The 18,104-nt window shown below is 35.3% G+C and overlaps 1 protein-coding gene across 10 annotated transcripts in view; it reads right to left on the reverse strand.

Annotated features, from left to right (window-relative positions):
* CCDC171 (coiled-coil domain containing 171) overlaps positions 1-18,104 on the reverse strand; it is a 396,084-nt gene that overhangs the window by 156,787 nt on the left and 221,193 nt on the right. For 9 of the 10 annotated variants that reach the window (XR_008661460.1, XR_008661461.1, XM_055302495.1 and 6 more), the window contains one exon: positions 5,980-6,111. Coding sequence is in view for 8 of the 10 variants with exons in the window: in XM_055302495.1 (XP_055158470.1) it covers positions 5,980-6,111 (132 nt within the window). In the remaining 2 variants the exon portion in view is untranslated. Of the gene's footprint in view, positions 1-5,724; positions 5,797-5,979; positions 6,112-18,104 lie in introns of those variants that run through there. The other variant, XM_055302500.1, reaches the window with a different exon arrangement.

Consider the following 18,104-nt stretch of genomic DNA (forward strand, 5'->3'; position numbering starts at 1 on the left):
CTACCACCCTTACAGCCCCCAAAACCAAGTGCAAATCAAATAAGCAGAAGAAGAAAAGAAAGGAAGAAGGGAGAGAAGGAAGCTGAGAAGACAAGCAGTGATATCAAACTGCTCTAGTAATGATGGACATGCTAGATTTTCTTGGTCATCAAGAATCATAGAAGATACAGATCAAGGACCATGAGGCCTGATTTACAATGACTAACAACCAATAAGTTTAAATGCAAAGCAGAATTCTAAACTTTTTTTTTTTTTTTTTTTTTTTTTTTTAGAGAAAATGTGTGTGCGCACAAGCAGGGAGGGGAAGAGAGAGAGAGAGGAGAGAGAGAGAGAGAGAGTCTTAAGCAGGCTCCACACTGGGATCTCCATCTTAAAACCCTGAGATCATGACCTGAAATCATAGGCTGAAATCATGAGTCATACACTTAACTGACTGAACCACCCAGGTGCCCCCAGAATTCTAAACTTTTAACTAGCAAATAACAAAAATGTTTTTCTGACAACTCACCTCAGACAATTTTTTGACAACTACCTCAGAAACCGCCATTTACTCTTCCTGGTGTCAACAGAAAAAGTAAACACACTAATTCTTATATTCATCCTCAAGTCAGGCCTCAAATCTACGTCATTCAGAGGCCTCGTTGGCACAACTTATATTCTGTGGAACTATATACAACAGCCCTCAAGCATATAGGTGATGCAAAGGACGGCATTTTTCATCAAAATGCATTTCTTCTCACATGAACTATATGATTTTTCCAGTTAAATGTCTTTCCCTAACAAACAGCTCTGCTCTTCCCTGGACAGTACCTTCTAAATTTTGAAGAAGGTAGCATTCCAACACTCTATTTGATCTCACAACCTAAGTCTAAAATCATTTTATGTTTTTTTTTTTTTAATTTTTTTTAATTTTTATTTATTTATGATAGTCACAGAGAGAGAAAGAGAGAGAGAGAGGCAGAGACACAGGCAGAGGGAGAAGCAGGCTCCATGCACCGGGAGCCCGACGTGGGACTCGATCCCGGGTCTCCAGGATCGCGCCCTGGGCCAAAGGCAGGCGCCAAACCGCTGCGCCACCCAGGGATCCCCATTTTATGTTTTTTTAATTTAAAAGATACTTTGATTTTAGAAATTAAAGAGAGTTGCACAAACTCTTAAAAACTTTAGACGACCTCAAAATCTTTTTGATACCTTATTACTAAAATGATCCCGCTTACCAAAGGTCAGATTTCTAATAATATCAAACATTCAAAGCAGTTTTACGCACCCCAGTAATAAATGAAAAACAGTATCTGTGAAACAAACAGCAGTCACACAATGTATTCCCCTTACTGAGTGAACCCTGGCAACTCTGTAAATTAAGAACCTTCCAAGAATGGTTATCTAAAAATCAGGGAAGATCTAAATTATAAAAAGCAAGTAACACTTCCCTTTAGTCATGGAAAATAAAGACCCATACTTTAAGGAGGAAACCAGAGAGCTAAGAGAAGTCATTTCAGAGTAAACTGGAAGTCTCTTCCAGGGACAACTGCAGAATGTGTATCAAAGCCTTAGAATGTACATAACCTTAAATGCAACCACTCCACTCATTTATCCTAAAGAATATTGCAACAGTGAACAAAATAAGGCAACAGTGAACAAAACAGTGAAGGGTTCCTGTCCCTGGGCAGCTAGAAGACACCAAGTATTTACAATGTACCTGTCACTGTCTGAGCACTTCAGATGTGTTAATCCATTGAATTATCACCCCAACATGATAAGTTAGAGACTTTTGTGATCTCCATTTCACAGATGAAGAGGCTGAAATATACAGTCTAAGTAACTTTCCCAGTTAGCTTCTTTTGGATTTCTATTCTCTCCACTATTTCCTCACAAGTGAAATTGTATTCTACAGACACACCCTACCTTTATTCTTTGCCCCTCTTGACCATCGTAAAGCACACACACACACACACACACACACACACACACACATAGCCATAATTTACAAAAGGCAGAAAGGTATGATTAAAAGCATGAATGGACCCTATTCACTGAATATGTAACATTTAGGAATTTACTGTATCTCAATAAATTTTAGCTCCTTCCTTTATAAAATAGATAAAATCAGGGCACCTATTCAAATGGCTATTGCAGGCATGGAGTGGAATAGTAAATGTAAAGTGCTTAGCACAGTAATGGGTTCAGAATAAGTACTTAACAAATGTTAACTAGGGATCCCTGGGTGGCACAGCGGTTTAGCGCCTGACTTTAGCCCAGGGCGCGATCCTGGAGACCCGGGATCGAATCCCACGTCCGGCTCCCGGTGCATGGAGCCTGCTTCTCCCTCTGCCTATGTCTCTGCCTCTCTCTCTCTCTGTCTCTCTCTGTGTGTGACTATCATAAATAAATAAAAAAAAGACTTATTTAAAAAAAAAAACAAATGTTAACTATTGGCAATATTCTTTGTTGTTATTGAATTAGGGTAGACATACAAACATTATATGCCTAATAACTGCCAGATATTAAATGTATTGCATATCCTAATTACTGTGGGAAAAACAATTCAAAGTATAAGACCATGAGTAACAGGTACTATCTCTATAAAATATGGGCAGAATATTTCTTATGACAAAGTCCTCAGCGTTCATATTGTACCAGACTTTTCAGCTAAAGCTAACTTGTCTGATCTAGGTATTTTCATTTTTTTCTAGTAGACTGGTATGCCAGTTTTGATACACTATTATTTGGGAGATAAAAGCACAGGTAATAATAGATCTGGACCTGCCATAGGAGTTTAGACAAAGGGTTTCATTGGAGACCTGGCCTCAAAGGAACATCAGGTAACCTGGATAAGTAAATGAGGAGCTAATGATGATCTTAATCAAAAATTATTTAAAGCTTTTGAAGAAACAAGAAACAAGGAAGCATAAAAGAACCAAATGGAAAGATACAGAGAAAAAGACCCTAAATAACCATTCCTCAAAATAAACTACACACACACACACACACACACACACACACACACACACACCCTTAAAATGAAAACAAGCTTCTGTTGCTAACTTCATCTTTACAAGGGTCCCATAATTGCTGTAATCATGACAGCCACCATAAATTGCCTGCTCTCTTTGTGGTGGGCACTGTGTTCTCTACTTTACATGCATTCCCTCATTCAAGTTCTACTACAAGCCTGGGAAATTGGTAGGACTTCACTTTTTTTTTTTTTTTTTCAGCAAATTGAGGCTAAAAGCTAGCAGATCTTATAGACTAGATTTTTCTGAACTGAATTTTCTCCTGTAGGAGAGCATCAGTCACATGCTCTTCTGGGTCTGGAGAGAAAGGGTAATCCTCTTCGCCATTCATTCATGCTCACTGTTCTTCCCTTCCATCCAGGGTTATACCTGTAACAAAGCTTCCCATGCTGGAAAAGACCGACAGTGACAGCTCCCACTGCTCCAAATAATGGCAGCACAGGCTTGCCAAATGGTCATACACCACCACATCCTCCACAGTGATCCTCTCTTCAACATAATCAAAGACCATGCACTCTCTAAACAGTTCATTTCATCAGCACAGACTACAAAGCTAAACAAATACTGCATTCCTAAATATGCAGTCCCACTTAGCATAAATATACATATTTATATACTGCAAAAGGTGAAAAGTAGCAAACACTCCATAATATTAGTTTGTCCTATGGAAACAAAATTTTTTATCTGTGAATTTGTCCATGAGATAGCATAAACTATGACCCACGTCTTACACAGAGGCATGATGTATATTTCATAAATGGAAGGAAACCCCCACTATATATTTCAAAAGCTGTATGCTTACCATTTAACAGAAGTGTCTAGATTTTCATCTAATATCAGATTTTACCAGTTTAGGCTTTGCAGTTAAACACACCTATGCTTGAATTCAGGCTCTGGGCCCTGCCACTTACTTGCTGTTGATCTGAGGCAAGTTATCTGTTATAGGAACTGTTTTGCAGTTATAAAATGGAAATGAAGCCATCATTTGACATAGAACGCCATATTTGACAGATCCATTGTGAAAAGTAAACAATACGATGTATTTAAGAAAGCAAGCATGATACCTAGTCCATAGTAAGTACTCACTGAAATGATAGCTACTCATAGTAAAATGAAGATCATCAATACTACAGAGCCTTTCTTCTCAAAGTACTCCAAAGCGTATTACCAATTCTGTGTGTGTCTGTGTGTCTGTCTGGGTCTGTGTAAAAAACACTGTTATGGTTCAAATCACGTGTTCTTCTCTGCATGGAATAATCAACTACAATATCCATGACTAATCTGCAATGTACACCACGACATGTCAGTGCAAAAATGTGCCCAAGGGTTTAGATATTGGCGATGTGCATAAGCATTTTTATTAGAACTTGGAAAAGATAGTAGTTTGAAATAGGGGTCTCTACATTTCCTCCTTGCTATTCACTGATGTCGGAACCATAGAGAGTTCGTGCTTTTCCTCCAAAATATGGCAGTGTGAGGATCAGTCTCTTTCCAAATCACCCAAATCTACAGTTTGAGGGAAGTCATTATTTGCAAATTATGACAAGTACTTAAGCCCTCTGAGCTTCTGAATCAAGATAGCCAAGTAAAGGATTACTTTACAGCCACTAGAAAAATTTCAAATCATATTGTATTTGTGGTTACAATGTATTCATAAATAATGATAAGCAAATTTAAAATGTACATCTTAATCTCGTACTAAATAATAGTATAGTATTTTAGCCTATAACTGAAAATAAAAATATTTTATGCTTAGTTTTAAATCACATATATATTTAAAATTCTTAGTTTTAAATCACATATATATTTAAAATATATTGGTGGACAATCTAATGAGAGAAATGAGTATTCTTTCTTTGTAGAGCATTAATTTGGGTACTAACAGCAAATTAAATTAGAGTATGGAGCATGTAAAAAAATTAACATAGCCCCACTTGGACTGACATTAATTTTTATACAAAATTAAAATTTCACAGAGTTATAAAGAATGATAAAGTTTATTTTAAACCTCAAAATGTGAAACAGAAACTGAGTTTTAAGAGATATTTATCTTTCAGATACACTGAAACATCTAGATTGCTATTGAACAACAACAAACTCTGTTGAAATATCAGGCTTCCTACAGTTTACATGTTGATAGGTTTCTCTAATAAAGGCATTGGGCATTAAAAGGTGAATAAAGTGCATATCAAATTTTGTTTTGTCCAATTAAAAAAACATGTCCTAACCTGAAGGAAGAAATGCTCATAGTAACACAGGAGTCGCCTCAATCAGAAAGAGATCTGCAGCATCTAAAATGAGTATGTTTTTGAAAATATTTTCTTTGTTAGGTTTATTTTTTAGTTACTTGGGGTTTCATGATTTGGGGCTTTGAGTTTTATAAAGGAAATAACCTGGTCTGCACATACTATGTTGTTCATTAAAACTAAAAATGAAGGAGTAAATAAATGCTCTTTAATGCAAAGTACAGTACAGTACCACATTTGCTTAAAGTACACTGCCACATAAGAAATGTTGGCTCCACTTTGGAATTAACATTGAAAATTTTCAAATATGTCTCTTGATAGTTTTATCGAAAAGTGATTTATTTTAAAACAAGGAAAAAAAAAAAAACAAGGAAGAGCTACAAATTGAGGCCAGCTTAAGGAGATAACAGCCTAGGGTCTTATTGTCCTCTGCTGACAGGAAAGCATGTTCTTTACATACTGTACTTAGCTATAAAACACATATTTTTCCTCAGTAAAAAATCTTTTTCTGGATTATTTCATAGGCCAGTTTGAGGCTGTAAAGAAAAGAAAAACCATTTATTTGTGAAATAGTGTTCCATGGTAGAAGAGAAATTAAGAAAAATTATTTGAATCTCCTTTAAGTTATTCACAATACTTTGAGGCTTTCATTCTCTACAGTTAGTGCAATTTATTTTTCTACACGTCTCAGTAGCAAACAATGTTATTTAGACTCTAACCTGGCACGCTACCACCTCTGGTCCGCCCTTGAGCCCCTCCATTGCAAAGGTCTCCAGGTGGAGTTTGGGTAGCTGCAGGGTGAAGTCATTCCTACTTGCCGCAGTCCGTGACAGCGAGATCTGATCTCTGACCTAAAGGGAAAAAAACAGCATCAATGGTAATTCCCCTTCAGACACATTAACTGGGATGAACTAGGTCCCCTTGAGCCCACTGAGTGGACTTGCATTGATCGCTGGACCTGAAATCCATGAATAAATTTAGGACTAATTGATTTTTCGTTGCAAATAAATCTCTAATTCAGAGTGCTGGGGGAGAATGTTAAGAAGAAAAAGCATCCTCCTGCTTGAAATGAGGGAGGGAAGAAGAGTCACTGGAGCTCTTCTGATCAAGAGGTTTTGAATTATTTTTTCACTGTTCCAGCCTCAAAAGAAAAAAAGGAAAAAGGAAAAAATATCCACTAAATCAAAAACAAATAGCAATCTCCTAATTATTATCACTTTCTTAATAACACGTTTAATTTAACTGGTATTAACTGATACATATTAGACAAGATAGTTATTAGGTGTTAGTCTTTGAAAACTTCAATAATATGCACCCTGGAATAAAAACAAATACACTCAACACACAAGGAGACTTAAAAATATCCTAGCCAGAGGTTTATTTGCCCATTTCCTTCTTAACAAACTTGAGTCTTAACGATTAAATACATATAAACCAACTCGGTCATACAACTTCTAAATAAGATAATGAATAAATCAGTGGTATTTGTACAAAATTTTAAGTATTCTTAAAGGTAACAATACAAACATACCGCAGCTATACAAGAGAAATGCCAATTCTCTAGCCGGTATGGGTATCACAGGCAGTTGATATTACACTGCCACCTTCTGGACAAATGAGAAACTACTCCCCATATACTACGTATAGATGGAAGAAAATGCTCTGAAACAGATCTGTTTTCATTTTTAATTTCCAAACTTAGTAATGAAAGCTTTAAAATTTTCACATCTCAGTTTTCCGTAAGATAAGTTAGCTCTCATCTTTAGTTATATAGTTTAACAGTAGTAGATTTCCTATATGGGCATATTGTCTAAGTTTACTCAGGCCTGACTTGGTTTAAAAAATGTCTCTCTCTGCTACCATGTATTGGATAAATATTATGCAACTAGCTAAAAGCCACAGAATCAAAATTTTTTGATGAAATAGTAAATGTCAAGAATGGGAGAACTATAAAAATAATACTAATTTCTCAAATATATATGTATCTATCCCCACTTTTCCCTAAGCAACTTCAAATGTAACTTGGCAACATATATGATAGAAAACCTCTCCTTTGCTTTTCTATTCTATTTGGGAAGCTTGTAAAACCTGTTTGAATTATTGCTTATTTTATGAATGAACTATCACACTTCATAGGGTTTCCTCAAATCAGCAAACACACACAAACATCTGATGACATCTTTAATTGTTCATGCTAATCTATGGTTATAAAAATCTTTATACTCCCAAGTTGAGAAGAATTTCTGTCAATAAGTGAATGTCAAAGTGTATGCTATAAAAAAGACACTGTAATGCAATTTTTATAATGGTGTGAGTACTGTATGCACACTAGAGTTCCAATGCAGAATGTATATTTATCTCTAACAAATATTCTCCAGGGTCTTCAGTCAGAATGAGAATGCTTTTAACTTACTTAACAAAATAAATCCTATTTTACAAATATATTTGCTTTAGGTTTTATATTTTATATGTATCGTTACCCTCTCTTGCTTTTTCTTGGTCACCAATGCATGCTCAGATAAAAGAAAACATTAATGTGGATTAAGGTACTGAGAATTTATCAACATCAAACCACTAGTGTTTTGCCTTCTACCCTTCTGAACCATAGTCAATAGATCTAAATATTTTACTGCACCCTGGCCAATTCATTGTTTGATGTTTAAAAACTCACCCAGAATCAAAGAAAATTTATTAAATTTGAGCCCCCAAATGAGATACTATTAGCTTTGAAAGTCAAGTTTAACTGCGATATTGATGATTCTCTTTTTTCTGTGACAAAATTCACTAGGGAAATCCTGAAGTCAAAGTACAAAAGCAGATTGCTAATACGGGCAAAGGGGGAGGGAGGACCATAAGCAATGTAGGTATAATCCACAACACAGTTCCAGCACTGGAGGTCCTTTAACCTGATTATTATCAGGCACTAGACTTCAACTGTGAAGCTTGACATACAGGAATAGTAAGCCACATTTTATAGTCTCTAAATAAACTTGCTCAACAGTACTAACTTAGGGCCTTTGGCAGTTAAAACTGTGACTCCTTATCAAATTAACATTCTCACTACAACATTATTTAATTTGCCAAATTAAATCATTCTTATATTAGTTAGGGGAAAAACATCAAAATGCAGTTATTTTGCAAAACCGAAGGATGGGCATCATAGTTATAACACTATTGGCATATGCGTGTGTTAATACCTTTATTTACTTATAAATGAAGTGTTGAATGTTGACAATGCCTTCAAGCTAGAGTGATATGTAACAGATATAATATCACAAATATTTCTACTAAATTTCAAGAGTTGTTTCCACTTTTACATTAAGCCAGAACTTTGAGAGAAAGCATCTAAAATATTCCTCAAGGGATCCCTGGGTGGCGCAGCGGTTTGGTGCCTGCCTTTGGCCCAGGGCGCGATCCTGGAGACCCGGGATCAAATCCCACATTGGGCTCCCGGTGCATGGAGCCTGCTTCTCCCTCTGCCTATGTCTCTGCCTCTCTCTCTTTCTCTCTCTGTGACTATCATAAATAAATAAATAAATAAAAATAAAATAAAATAAAATAAAATATTCCTCAAGTATTTCTAGAAAAAGTTTTTTCGCACTCTTGAAAAAGGCCCGACTAGGAGTTCTATTTTAAAGAGTACAAGGAGGGCAGCCCGGGTGGCTCAGTGGTTTAGTGCTGCCTTCAGCCCAGGGTGTGATCCTGGAGACCTGGGATTGAGTCCCATGTCAGGCTCCCTGCATGGAGCCTGCTTCTCCCTCTGCCTGTGTCTCTGCCTCTCTCTCTCCCTGTATCTCTCATGAATAAATAAATAAAATCTTTTAAAAATAAAAAATAAAGAGTACAAGGAGCAAAAACATCATGTGGAGAGAAAACAAAACAGTGACACAGGACAAGTAAAATTACAACCAGGCAGCAAAGAAGCAGGAAGGGAAGGTGATGAGGAACAGGAAAACCTGTAGGGTGAAAGATGAGACTGTTCAGAAGAGTGCAGAAAGCAAGTTTGAATTTCAGAGTGTGAACAAGGTTGAAAGAGATTCAACCCAGAACTGTAAGAAAAAGGATTCTCCTCATATTGCATTAAATTTGTTCATGAAAAACAGAGAACAGGCAGTCTGATAACAAAGTAACCAAAATCAGAAAAGAAATAAGTGAGATTTCTTTGGGAAACACTGCCCATTAGCTATAAAATTATTCCTTTCAAGCATGAGAATCTAAAATAAATTTCCTTACTGTCAAAAGAATTTTGAAGTAACAATATTAGGAAAGTAAAATCACTTTTTTCCCTATGAGGAGGAGTTTTAAGAAACAGATTTTAGTGTGAACTAAGATTAAAACAACCACTGTCACCTGTCTGTACGTTAAACTATAATTTCAAATTTCAAATTAATTTGAAATTATAATTTCAAAAGTTAGTCTTTAATTGTTTACAATGGCATATCATTATTCATCCTTTAATTAAGATTCTATACCCTTTTCACTGTGGTTTATTTATAGCTGTGAGTGATAAAATATATATAATACTAATGTTTTTGTACTTCAAAATGAGTAACAGTTCATATTTAATATATATGATTAATTTTTCATACAATTTCACAATATAAATCTCATTTGTCAACTTACATACAGTTTTATAATATTCTATACAACTATTCAATTTCATAATATTTTGACAAAGAATAAAGAAAACATACCTACATTACTACACTCTGAAATTTTGATTTTTAGAAAAGTAGTTTGCTTTCTCCCTTCCTTATTACATACTTTCAGAAAGCACATATTTCTAACAGATATGCGATAAGACACAAGAGAAACAGGAGGTGGATAGAGAAAAATAAATGAAACTTTCTAAGAAGTCAAAATATTGTTATGAAATATATATTTATTTTATCATCTCTAGTTTGAGATTGAAGTGATTCATAAGATCCATGCTCCTATTCCTCTGATTGGCCTATACTCACAAGCCAAAAGTCTGTTTTCTAATTTTCTGTACTCCTACCATAACACAGAAAAGCTATTCCTGGTAGACATATCAACTGTGAATTACATTAGTCATACTGCTCAACTCTCAAAATGTGAACCTGCATGCTGTATCATACACAGCTATAAATCCCTCTGGACCTAATGTTCCAAATTAAGAAAAAAAACATACACCCATTTATAAAATGTGACACTAGCTGTATTTTTACCAACAGGACACTAAGGAAGTAGGGCTGTAGAGAGAAATTCAGATACATTGATCCCATACAAAGTTATACACAATGCCTGTATCTTAAATGTCTGGGTAAAGTATGTGATAATTCGGATTTCACATCATACCCTTAATCTGGCTAAAATGTTACTTACTCCAATCTAGTTTGATATCTGTTTTTTTAAAATAAACATTCTTACCACGGATGGTGTCATCAAGTATGGACCTCTACAGTGTTCCTGTAACCTCATCTCCTTTCTTAGCATTGCATGTTTCCGTTCTACTTTGCTTCCACTTCCTGCCTTCTTCTGTCCCATTCCCTCCTCTGCACTTCCTTCCACCTCTACTGATTCCTTCTTGCTGTCCCTTCTCTCTTTACTCTATTTTTCATCCTACACCAGAGGAACTTAAACAGTTTTTCAACCTCCGCACAAAAGAGCAGTATGTACTTGGCACAGTACAGCCTGGGAACCAAACCCCAGCCCACCGCCTGGTGTTGTAAATAAAGTTTTATTGGAACACATGACACCCATTCATTTACCTATTGTCTCTGGCTGTTTTCCTGCTACCATGACATTGTTGAAGAATTAAGACAGAAACCATATGGTCCACAAATATTTACATCTGACCGTTTACAGAAAACTTTGGCCATCCTCTGCCTTAAAGGTATAGAAGGAAAGACAAAATTTTTCACCATCTGTGAGGTTTTTTTAAAATAACCACATCTCACCAGAGAATAGATGAACAATTTCTAGCAGGTCAACCTTCTATCAGCAACACAGGGTTGCGTTTCACAGACACTTTCTGGCTTCTTTTTTTCAAGTGTTTCATAAAATAAGTGTACTATCTCCTGATATATTTTCAAGTTTTATGTAGTCTGGTATACAACTTGACTGGGTCTAACTTTCCTGGCATATGTTTCATACCTCATCAACATAAAATTTGGTTAAACAAGTAGAATAGGCAGACCAGAGAGCCTTTTGTAAATAGACAGAGAAGGGCATCAGCCAGAGTTAACTCTGTAATAACACTGGTAGCAAGAAAAATGCTGTGCATACAGAGGCTTGTAGTATGTGATCAAATAAGAATGTCATTCCAAACTCACAAATTCTACAAGGCAGGATAAAGAGAGAATAGAATAAAAAAGATAATTAGCAGTTCACGACTCTGATATGTGCCCACTGAGAGAAGCAGGGATTCAAGCTTGTCAACACAATGGAGATGACATTCACAGATTGAATAGTTACATGTAAATGGATAGTATTTTCTCCTGTCTGTTATCTTTTCCTTAACTATTTAATGAATGAAATGTATAGAGTAATATTTCTATTAGTAGTTATATCATTGGTACTTCCAAAAGTGCTTTATACTTTTCAGAGTACTCTTCACACTATCTCCCTTGATTCGGCCATCCCCTTTGTGAAACAGCTATTACCATCCTTAATATGAAGATGCTGAGTCCAGCGCTCTTAGCACCAAATCATAATGCTCTTAATATCTATAATGAACAGTTAATTGTTGGGGACACTGCTTAGGATTTTGGTAATTCTTCCATTTCCCTACCTAAACAACACTATTTTTTTATCTTGCCTTTGCTCTTTGTCTGGCAATCTTAGCAAAAATGTGTAAGGTTCATAAAAGCAGTTCTGTGAGAAGTAATGGAAACTATTATTTAATCATCATTATTTTCCTCAGTAGTTTCCCTGGATCTGTGGGTATTCTCATTCATCCATGTTTTCTTTCTCCCACAGCCTCACACACACACATGCACACACACACACACACACACACACATACGCACAAATTGTTACACTGAGAGACAAGTTACCTGTGCAGGAATCATCCTTATACAGTATCACCATCTCACATGGAAGATCCCCAAGCTATGATGTCCCAAGATACATGCAACAGTTCCTGCTGTGCTCCACACCTATGGGAAGAAGACCCTCGCGCTCAGCAGAAGCGGGCACTCCATTGACATTGCAGCAAACACAGGCACTCATCATTTGGAAAGAAGGAAGTGAGAAACTAGCTTTCTCTTGCTGGCAGGTTATTTAACTTAACCTCCAGCTCTGGAGCAGAGCCAGAACTTTCCAATGACTACCAGCTGCTGTCACCAGAAAAAGAGGGCAAATCCACCACCACAACCATCGCACACATTAATAGTTATATCCCTATTATGGACCCAGAAAATGGATCTCTTGAATCAAATTATCAAGCTGGCTACATCCCAATTAAGGATCTGAAAAACTGAACCCTCAAATCAAATTATCAAGCTGGAGAAGAGGGTTATTTGATCATAGACATCTTATAAAGGCACTAGATAGCATGATAAATCTGTGGTGTAGGTTATATGCCATAGAATGTACCCCACAAATAGATTACTGTGACCTGAGCTATTTAAACAAACACAAAACCCATACTTGAGAATAGAGAAATATGCTTATGAATTGTTAACAGTAAATAACACAGAGATATTTTCTTTCCTAGGGTAAATTATTTCAAAGGATAAAGGCCAAGGCATATTGAAATTAGTTACTTAGATGTGTTTAAGCTAAGACCTGTTAAGTACACGTACATGACATTCTGTAGTGTCTTATCTTTAGTTTGTCAAGGTTTTTAAATCCCTCTTGAGCTGGAGTACCATTTTTAGCTTGGCTAGGTCAGAATGACACTGAACAATATGAATGATGACACACAAGACAGCTATATGGACAGAGTTGTCAGCAACAAGCCAGCTGTGCTAACACCTGTATGCCCTGCACAGCTGATCTTCAGAACCAGGATCCAGAAAGTACGAATGCAGTGGAGTTCAAAGATCATAAGTAACATTTAGAAAGTCATTAACGAGTCACTAAAAACTGCGTTTTTAGAGGTATTAAATCATACTTCAGCTTTTAAAATACTGTCAGCTCTATAAATTAAAAGCTATTCTGTGGTGTTTCCATTTCTTATAAATTCACTGAAAACTAAAAATCTAAGGATAACTATATATTATAAAATATTTGGGTTAATCATTTTTAAGATAAGATTATAAAATCACATTTAAAGATTTGGCAAGACAGTGTCTTCACCCATCAGTTTCTGTTGACTCCAATCTATTTCACAATCCACTCTAACAATCCACCTATTTCCACTTCATAGAAGTCAAACCAGCTAAAAACGTTGTAACAGGATTCTTACACCTTGTAAATTCATTGTTAGCATACCTCTCTTTACCAGAGACATTCTTATAATCAAATTTATGCTATCTCCTCCAGTTCTTGATTAAGCAAAATCAAAACACATGCTATTTTTAGCAATCAAATAAACAAAGCAATATCAGCAAGAGTCCCACTGAAATCTAGAGATGGCCTCAGTTTCATTTATGGCCTGGATGATGGTAGAATTTGACTCATTTGACAAACATTCATTAAGTGCCTACTGGGTACTAGGCACTGTGATAGATGCTGAGGATATAAAAATTAAGGAGACAATTCCATCCCTCAAGGACTCCAAACTCTAGTGGCATAATTAATCTTTCAAAATGCATTTGTTAGCTTCCCATTTATCTATAATGTCTTGTTTCTCCTGTCAATTGCTACACTGCCTTCTTCTTTCTTTGCCAGAGAGTATTACGTTAATCAATCTCAAATCTTTCTCTTTAGTGTGACTTTTTCCCTGAAGTTCAGACTCAAATATCCTGCTGATCACTCCATATTACCTGAAACCTGGGTATTTCCAAAACAAAACTCATCATTGTCTCCCTTCTTTGCCCTACAAAAAAAACAAAACAAAACAAACCACCACCACCACAACAAAAAAGCCTGCTCCTCTTTCTGTATTTCCAGTATCAGTCAATCACACTGCCCCATCCTGGGAGTCATCCTCCCCTGTCTTTCTCGTTCTGGTTCACCATTTTACTAAATAAGTTTCACATTCTTTCCTCTACCACCACCTATCATCACTACCCTGGTCCAAACCTTCTCCTGCCTACATAAGCCTACAGATCCGTGACTCTTAAAACTACCTTCATTTCTCATGATATCAGGTCTCCAAACATGCCTTCTAGAACCCAAATTCAGTCAGGAAATCTGACCATATCAGTCACTAGCTTAAACCTTAGGTTGCTCCTGTTGCCTCCGTGATAAAGATCCAAGGGTTTGAGAATGGCCAAAAAAGAAAAACAACTTCTATGAGTTGGCTTCCAAGTGCCCCATTCAGCTGCTTCTCTTGCACTCTCCTTGCACTTACTGATCAACTGAGGATGTCTGACTATTCATGATTCCATGCACTTGCACATGCCATCCTCTCTGCTGGAACACCTTTCTCATCTTTCCTCACACTTCAAAGCCTCATCTAGGCATTAATTGTCTTCTAAGAAACCTCCAACAAACCCATGGGTTTTCTAAGTATGCCTCATAGATGAATAACTCCATCTAAATGGATGTGAAACTGCATCTTATGGATTCATATTTATGATGGTATACTAGAATTATCTGTGTCTCTGCCTTGGGGAAAGGACTATGCTATATATATATATATATATATATATATATATATATATATATATATATATTGTACTATATATATTTTTTGGTTGAATGGTTACTTCTCCAGAGACTAGTAGAGCTCCTGGTATATAATATACACTTTAAAAGCATTTATAGAACTCAACTATTTATATTAAATATTGTGTTTTATGATGAATAAGAGGCTTTAAAGTAACCTTATTGTAGAAACCAATCTCAGGATATTAGCAAAAACTCCTGTAACTTCCTAGCTATTGTCCAATATCATTCAGCCTGATAAGTTTACAGGGTTTATAGATATAAGGTCCTCTACAGTCTTTTGAGGCTTCTGGATTGTGACTTCCTGATTTATCTTTTAGATATTTTATTGAAGAGGCAGCTAAGACTTTTTAGTAAATGTTCAGAAGTACCTTTAAAGTTCATAGTGCACTATAATCATACACAGGAAACACTATAGCTAATCCGTTTGAACTTGTAGGATTTCAGCAATTTCTAAAAGCCTCAAGAATCCAGTTACTCTGCTAACTCAACAATAACAAAAAGTGACTACAAAAAAAGTTCATTCTTCTCTACATTCCAATTTTACCTAAATTTACTTACTTTCACCCCCAGCTACAGTAAGCCAAGACATCTCTCTGTTAAGTACTTGGTTAGCACCCAATAAATACTTAATTTTCTCATACTTGACCCTAAATATTTCATACATTATTGTATATATCCAAATAGAATCCCTATTCTGAAAGCTATTCTAACAATTCTACTTCTATATCATAATATAAAATTATAGAAGAATATAATTATTATAGTTTCCCTCTTTTTCTCACAACAGAAAAAAAGAGGAGTTACAAATCAAAACTATATTATTAACGACTTTTACATATATTCTTGTTCAGTTTTCCTTACTGGTGGTCTTCATTTCCTTAAATGCTGAGATTCAGGTAGGTTCTTTTGTGTTGTTTTATTTTGTTTATTTTTTTTATTAAGTTTTTGCTTGGTTGCTGTAAACTTTCAGTTGCTATACAGGAATTATCTGTGTCTCTGCCTTGGGGAAAGGACTATGCTATACATATATAAGGATTGTGCTATATTTATTTTTTGGTTGAATGGTTACTTCTCCAGAGACTGGTAGAGCTCCTGGTATATAACATACACTTTAAAAGCATTTATAGAACTCAACTATTTATATTTTTTTAAAAAATGGAAGGAGAAATTAAACCATTCTAAAATAAACAAAAGCTGAGGGTATTCATTAGCACTAGACTTGTCCTATGAGAAATGCCCTACGGGAGTCCTTCACCCTGAAATGAAACGACAACAGACAGTAACTCAAATTCACATGAAGAATGATAAAGATTGGAAAATGATAATGATAGAGATAACAGAGAATAAGAAAATAACAGAGCATATTAAGAAAACCAAATTTGGTTCCTTGGAGTGATCAACAACATCAACAAACCTTAACTATTAGACTTGCCAAGAAAAAAAAAGATTAATTAAATACTACAATCAGAAATAAAAGTGAGAGACTCCTAACTCTGGGAAATGAGTTAGGGGTGGTGGAAGGGGAGGTGGGCAGGGGGTGGGGGTGACTGGGTGACGGGCACTGAGGGGGGCACCTGATGGGATGAGCACTGGGTGTTATTCTATATGTTGGCAAATTGAACACCAATAAAAAAAATTTATAAAAAAAATAAAATAAAATAAATTTATAAAAAAAATTATAAAAAAAATAAATTTATAAAAAAAAAAGAAAAGTGAGGACCCTACTGCTGACCTTACAGAAATAAAAACAACACTAAGAAAATTAACAATGTATGTCAAGAAATTAGGTAACCATAGATGAACTAAACAAATCCTGGAAACGCATAAACCACCAAAATGGCCTTAAAAAGAAGCAGAAAACCTGCATAAATCTATTATAAGTTAAAATAATTAATAAATAAGCAAAAAACTTCCAACAAAGAAAATCCCAGGACCAGTTAGCTTTACTGGTAAATTTTATCAAATGCTTAGAGAATTAACATTCTTAAACTACCCCCCCCCAAAAAAAAAAAAAAGAAAAAATGGAAGAAACACTTCCTAACTCATTCTATGAGGCTGGTATTACTCAGATACCAAAGCCAAAGATATCACAAGAAAACTATAGATCAATATCCCTTATGAACATAGACACAAAATCCAAAAAAAAAAAAACAAAAACCTAGCAAACGGAATCTAACAACATATTCAAACAATTATACATGATAACCAAGTGGTATGTATAACAGGAATGCAAGGATGGCTGAACATACATAAATGAAATATGCAGTATACAACATTATTAGAATGAAGACTGGGGGGAAAGGATTGTTTCATTTCGTGCACAAAGGGTATTTAACAAAACCCAACTACTTCTCATGATAAGAAAAATTCAAAAAACTAGATACAGGAAACAACTAAATCTGATAAAGGACATGCACCAAACATCAAATTTAATGGTGCAAGACCAAAAGCTTTCCTCTAAGATTAGAAAGATTGCAAAGATATCTGTTGTCATCTCATGCTAGGACTGGAAGTACTAGCCAGGCAATTAGACCAAAAAATAAAACAAAAAACAACAAAACACAAGGCATCCATACCATAAAGAAAGAAATAAAACTCTCTATTTGCAGATGACATGACCTTATTCATAGGAAATCCTAAAGAATCCTCAAATTATCAGAGCTAAAAAATTCAGCAAAGTTGCAGTATACAAAAGCAACATATAAAAATCAGTCATGTTTCTAAATGTTGGAAATCAAGAACTAAGAAATGAAACAAGAAAATAATTTCATTTGCAATAGCATCCCAAAGAATAAAATACTTAGGAATAAATTTAAGCAAGAAGGTGCAAAACATGTACACTGAAAACTACAAAAGTTTTGAAAAAAATTAGAGAAGATCTAAATAAATGGATAGACATCCCCTGTCATGGATTATAAGACTTAACATTAAGATGGAAATACTATCAAAATTCCAATTGCCTTCTTCTTCATATGCTAAAATCATATGTAATTGATCCTAAAGTCTATATGTAATATAAGGAACCCTGAAATGTCAAGACAAATTCTTGAAAAAAAAAAAAAAAACAAAGTTGGAAGACTTAAAATTCTTAATTTCAAAA

Source organism: Nyctereutes procyonoides, unplaced genomic scaffold (genome assembly GCF_905146905.1).
Source record: "Nyctereutes procyonoides isolate TBG_1078 unplaced genomic scaffold, NYPRO_anot_genome, whole genome shotgun sequence".
Taxonomy (NCBI): domain Eukaryota; kingdom Metazoa; phylum Chordata; class Mammalia; order Carnivora; family Canidae; genus Nyctereutes; species Nyctereutes procyonoides.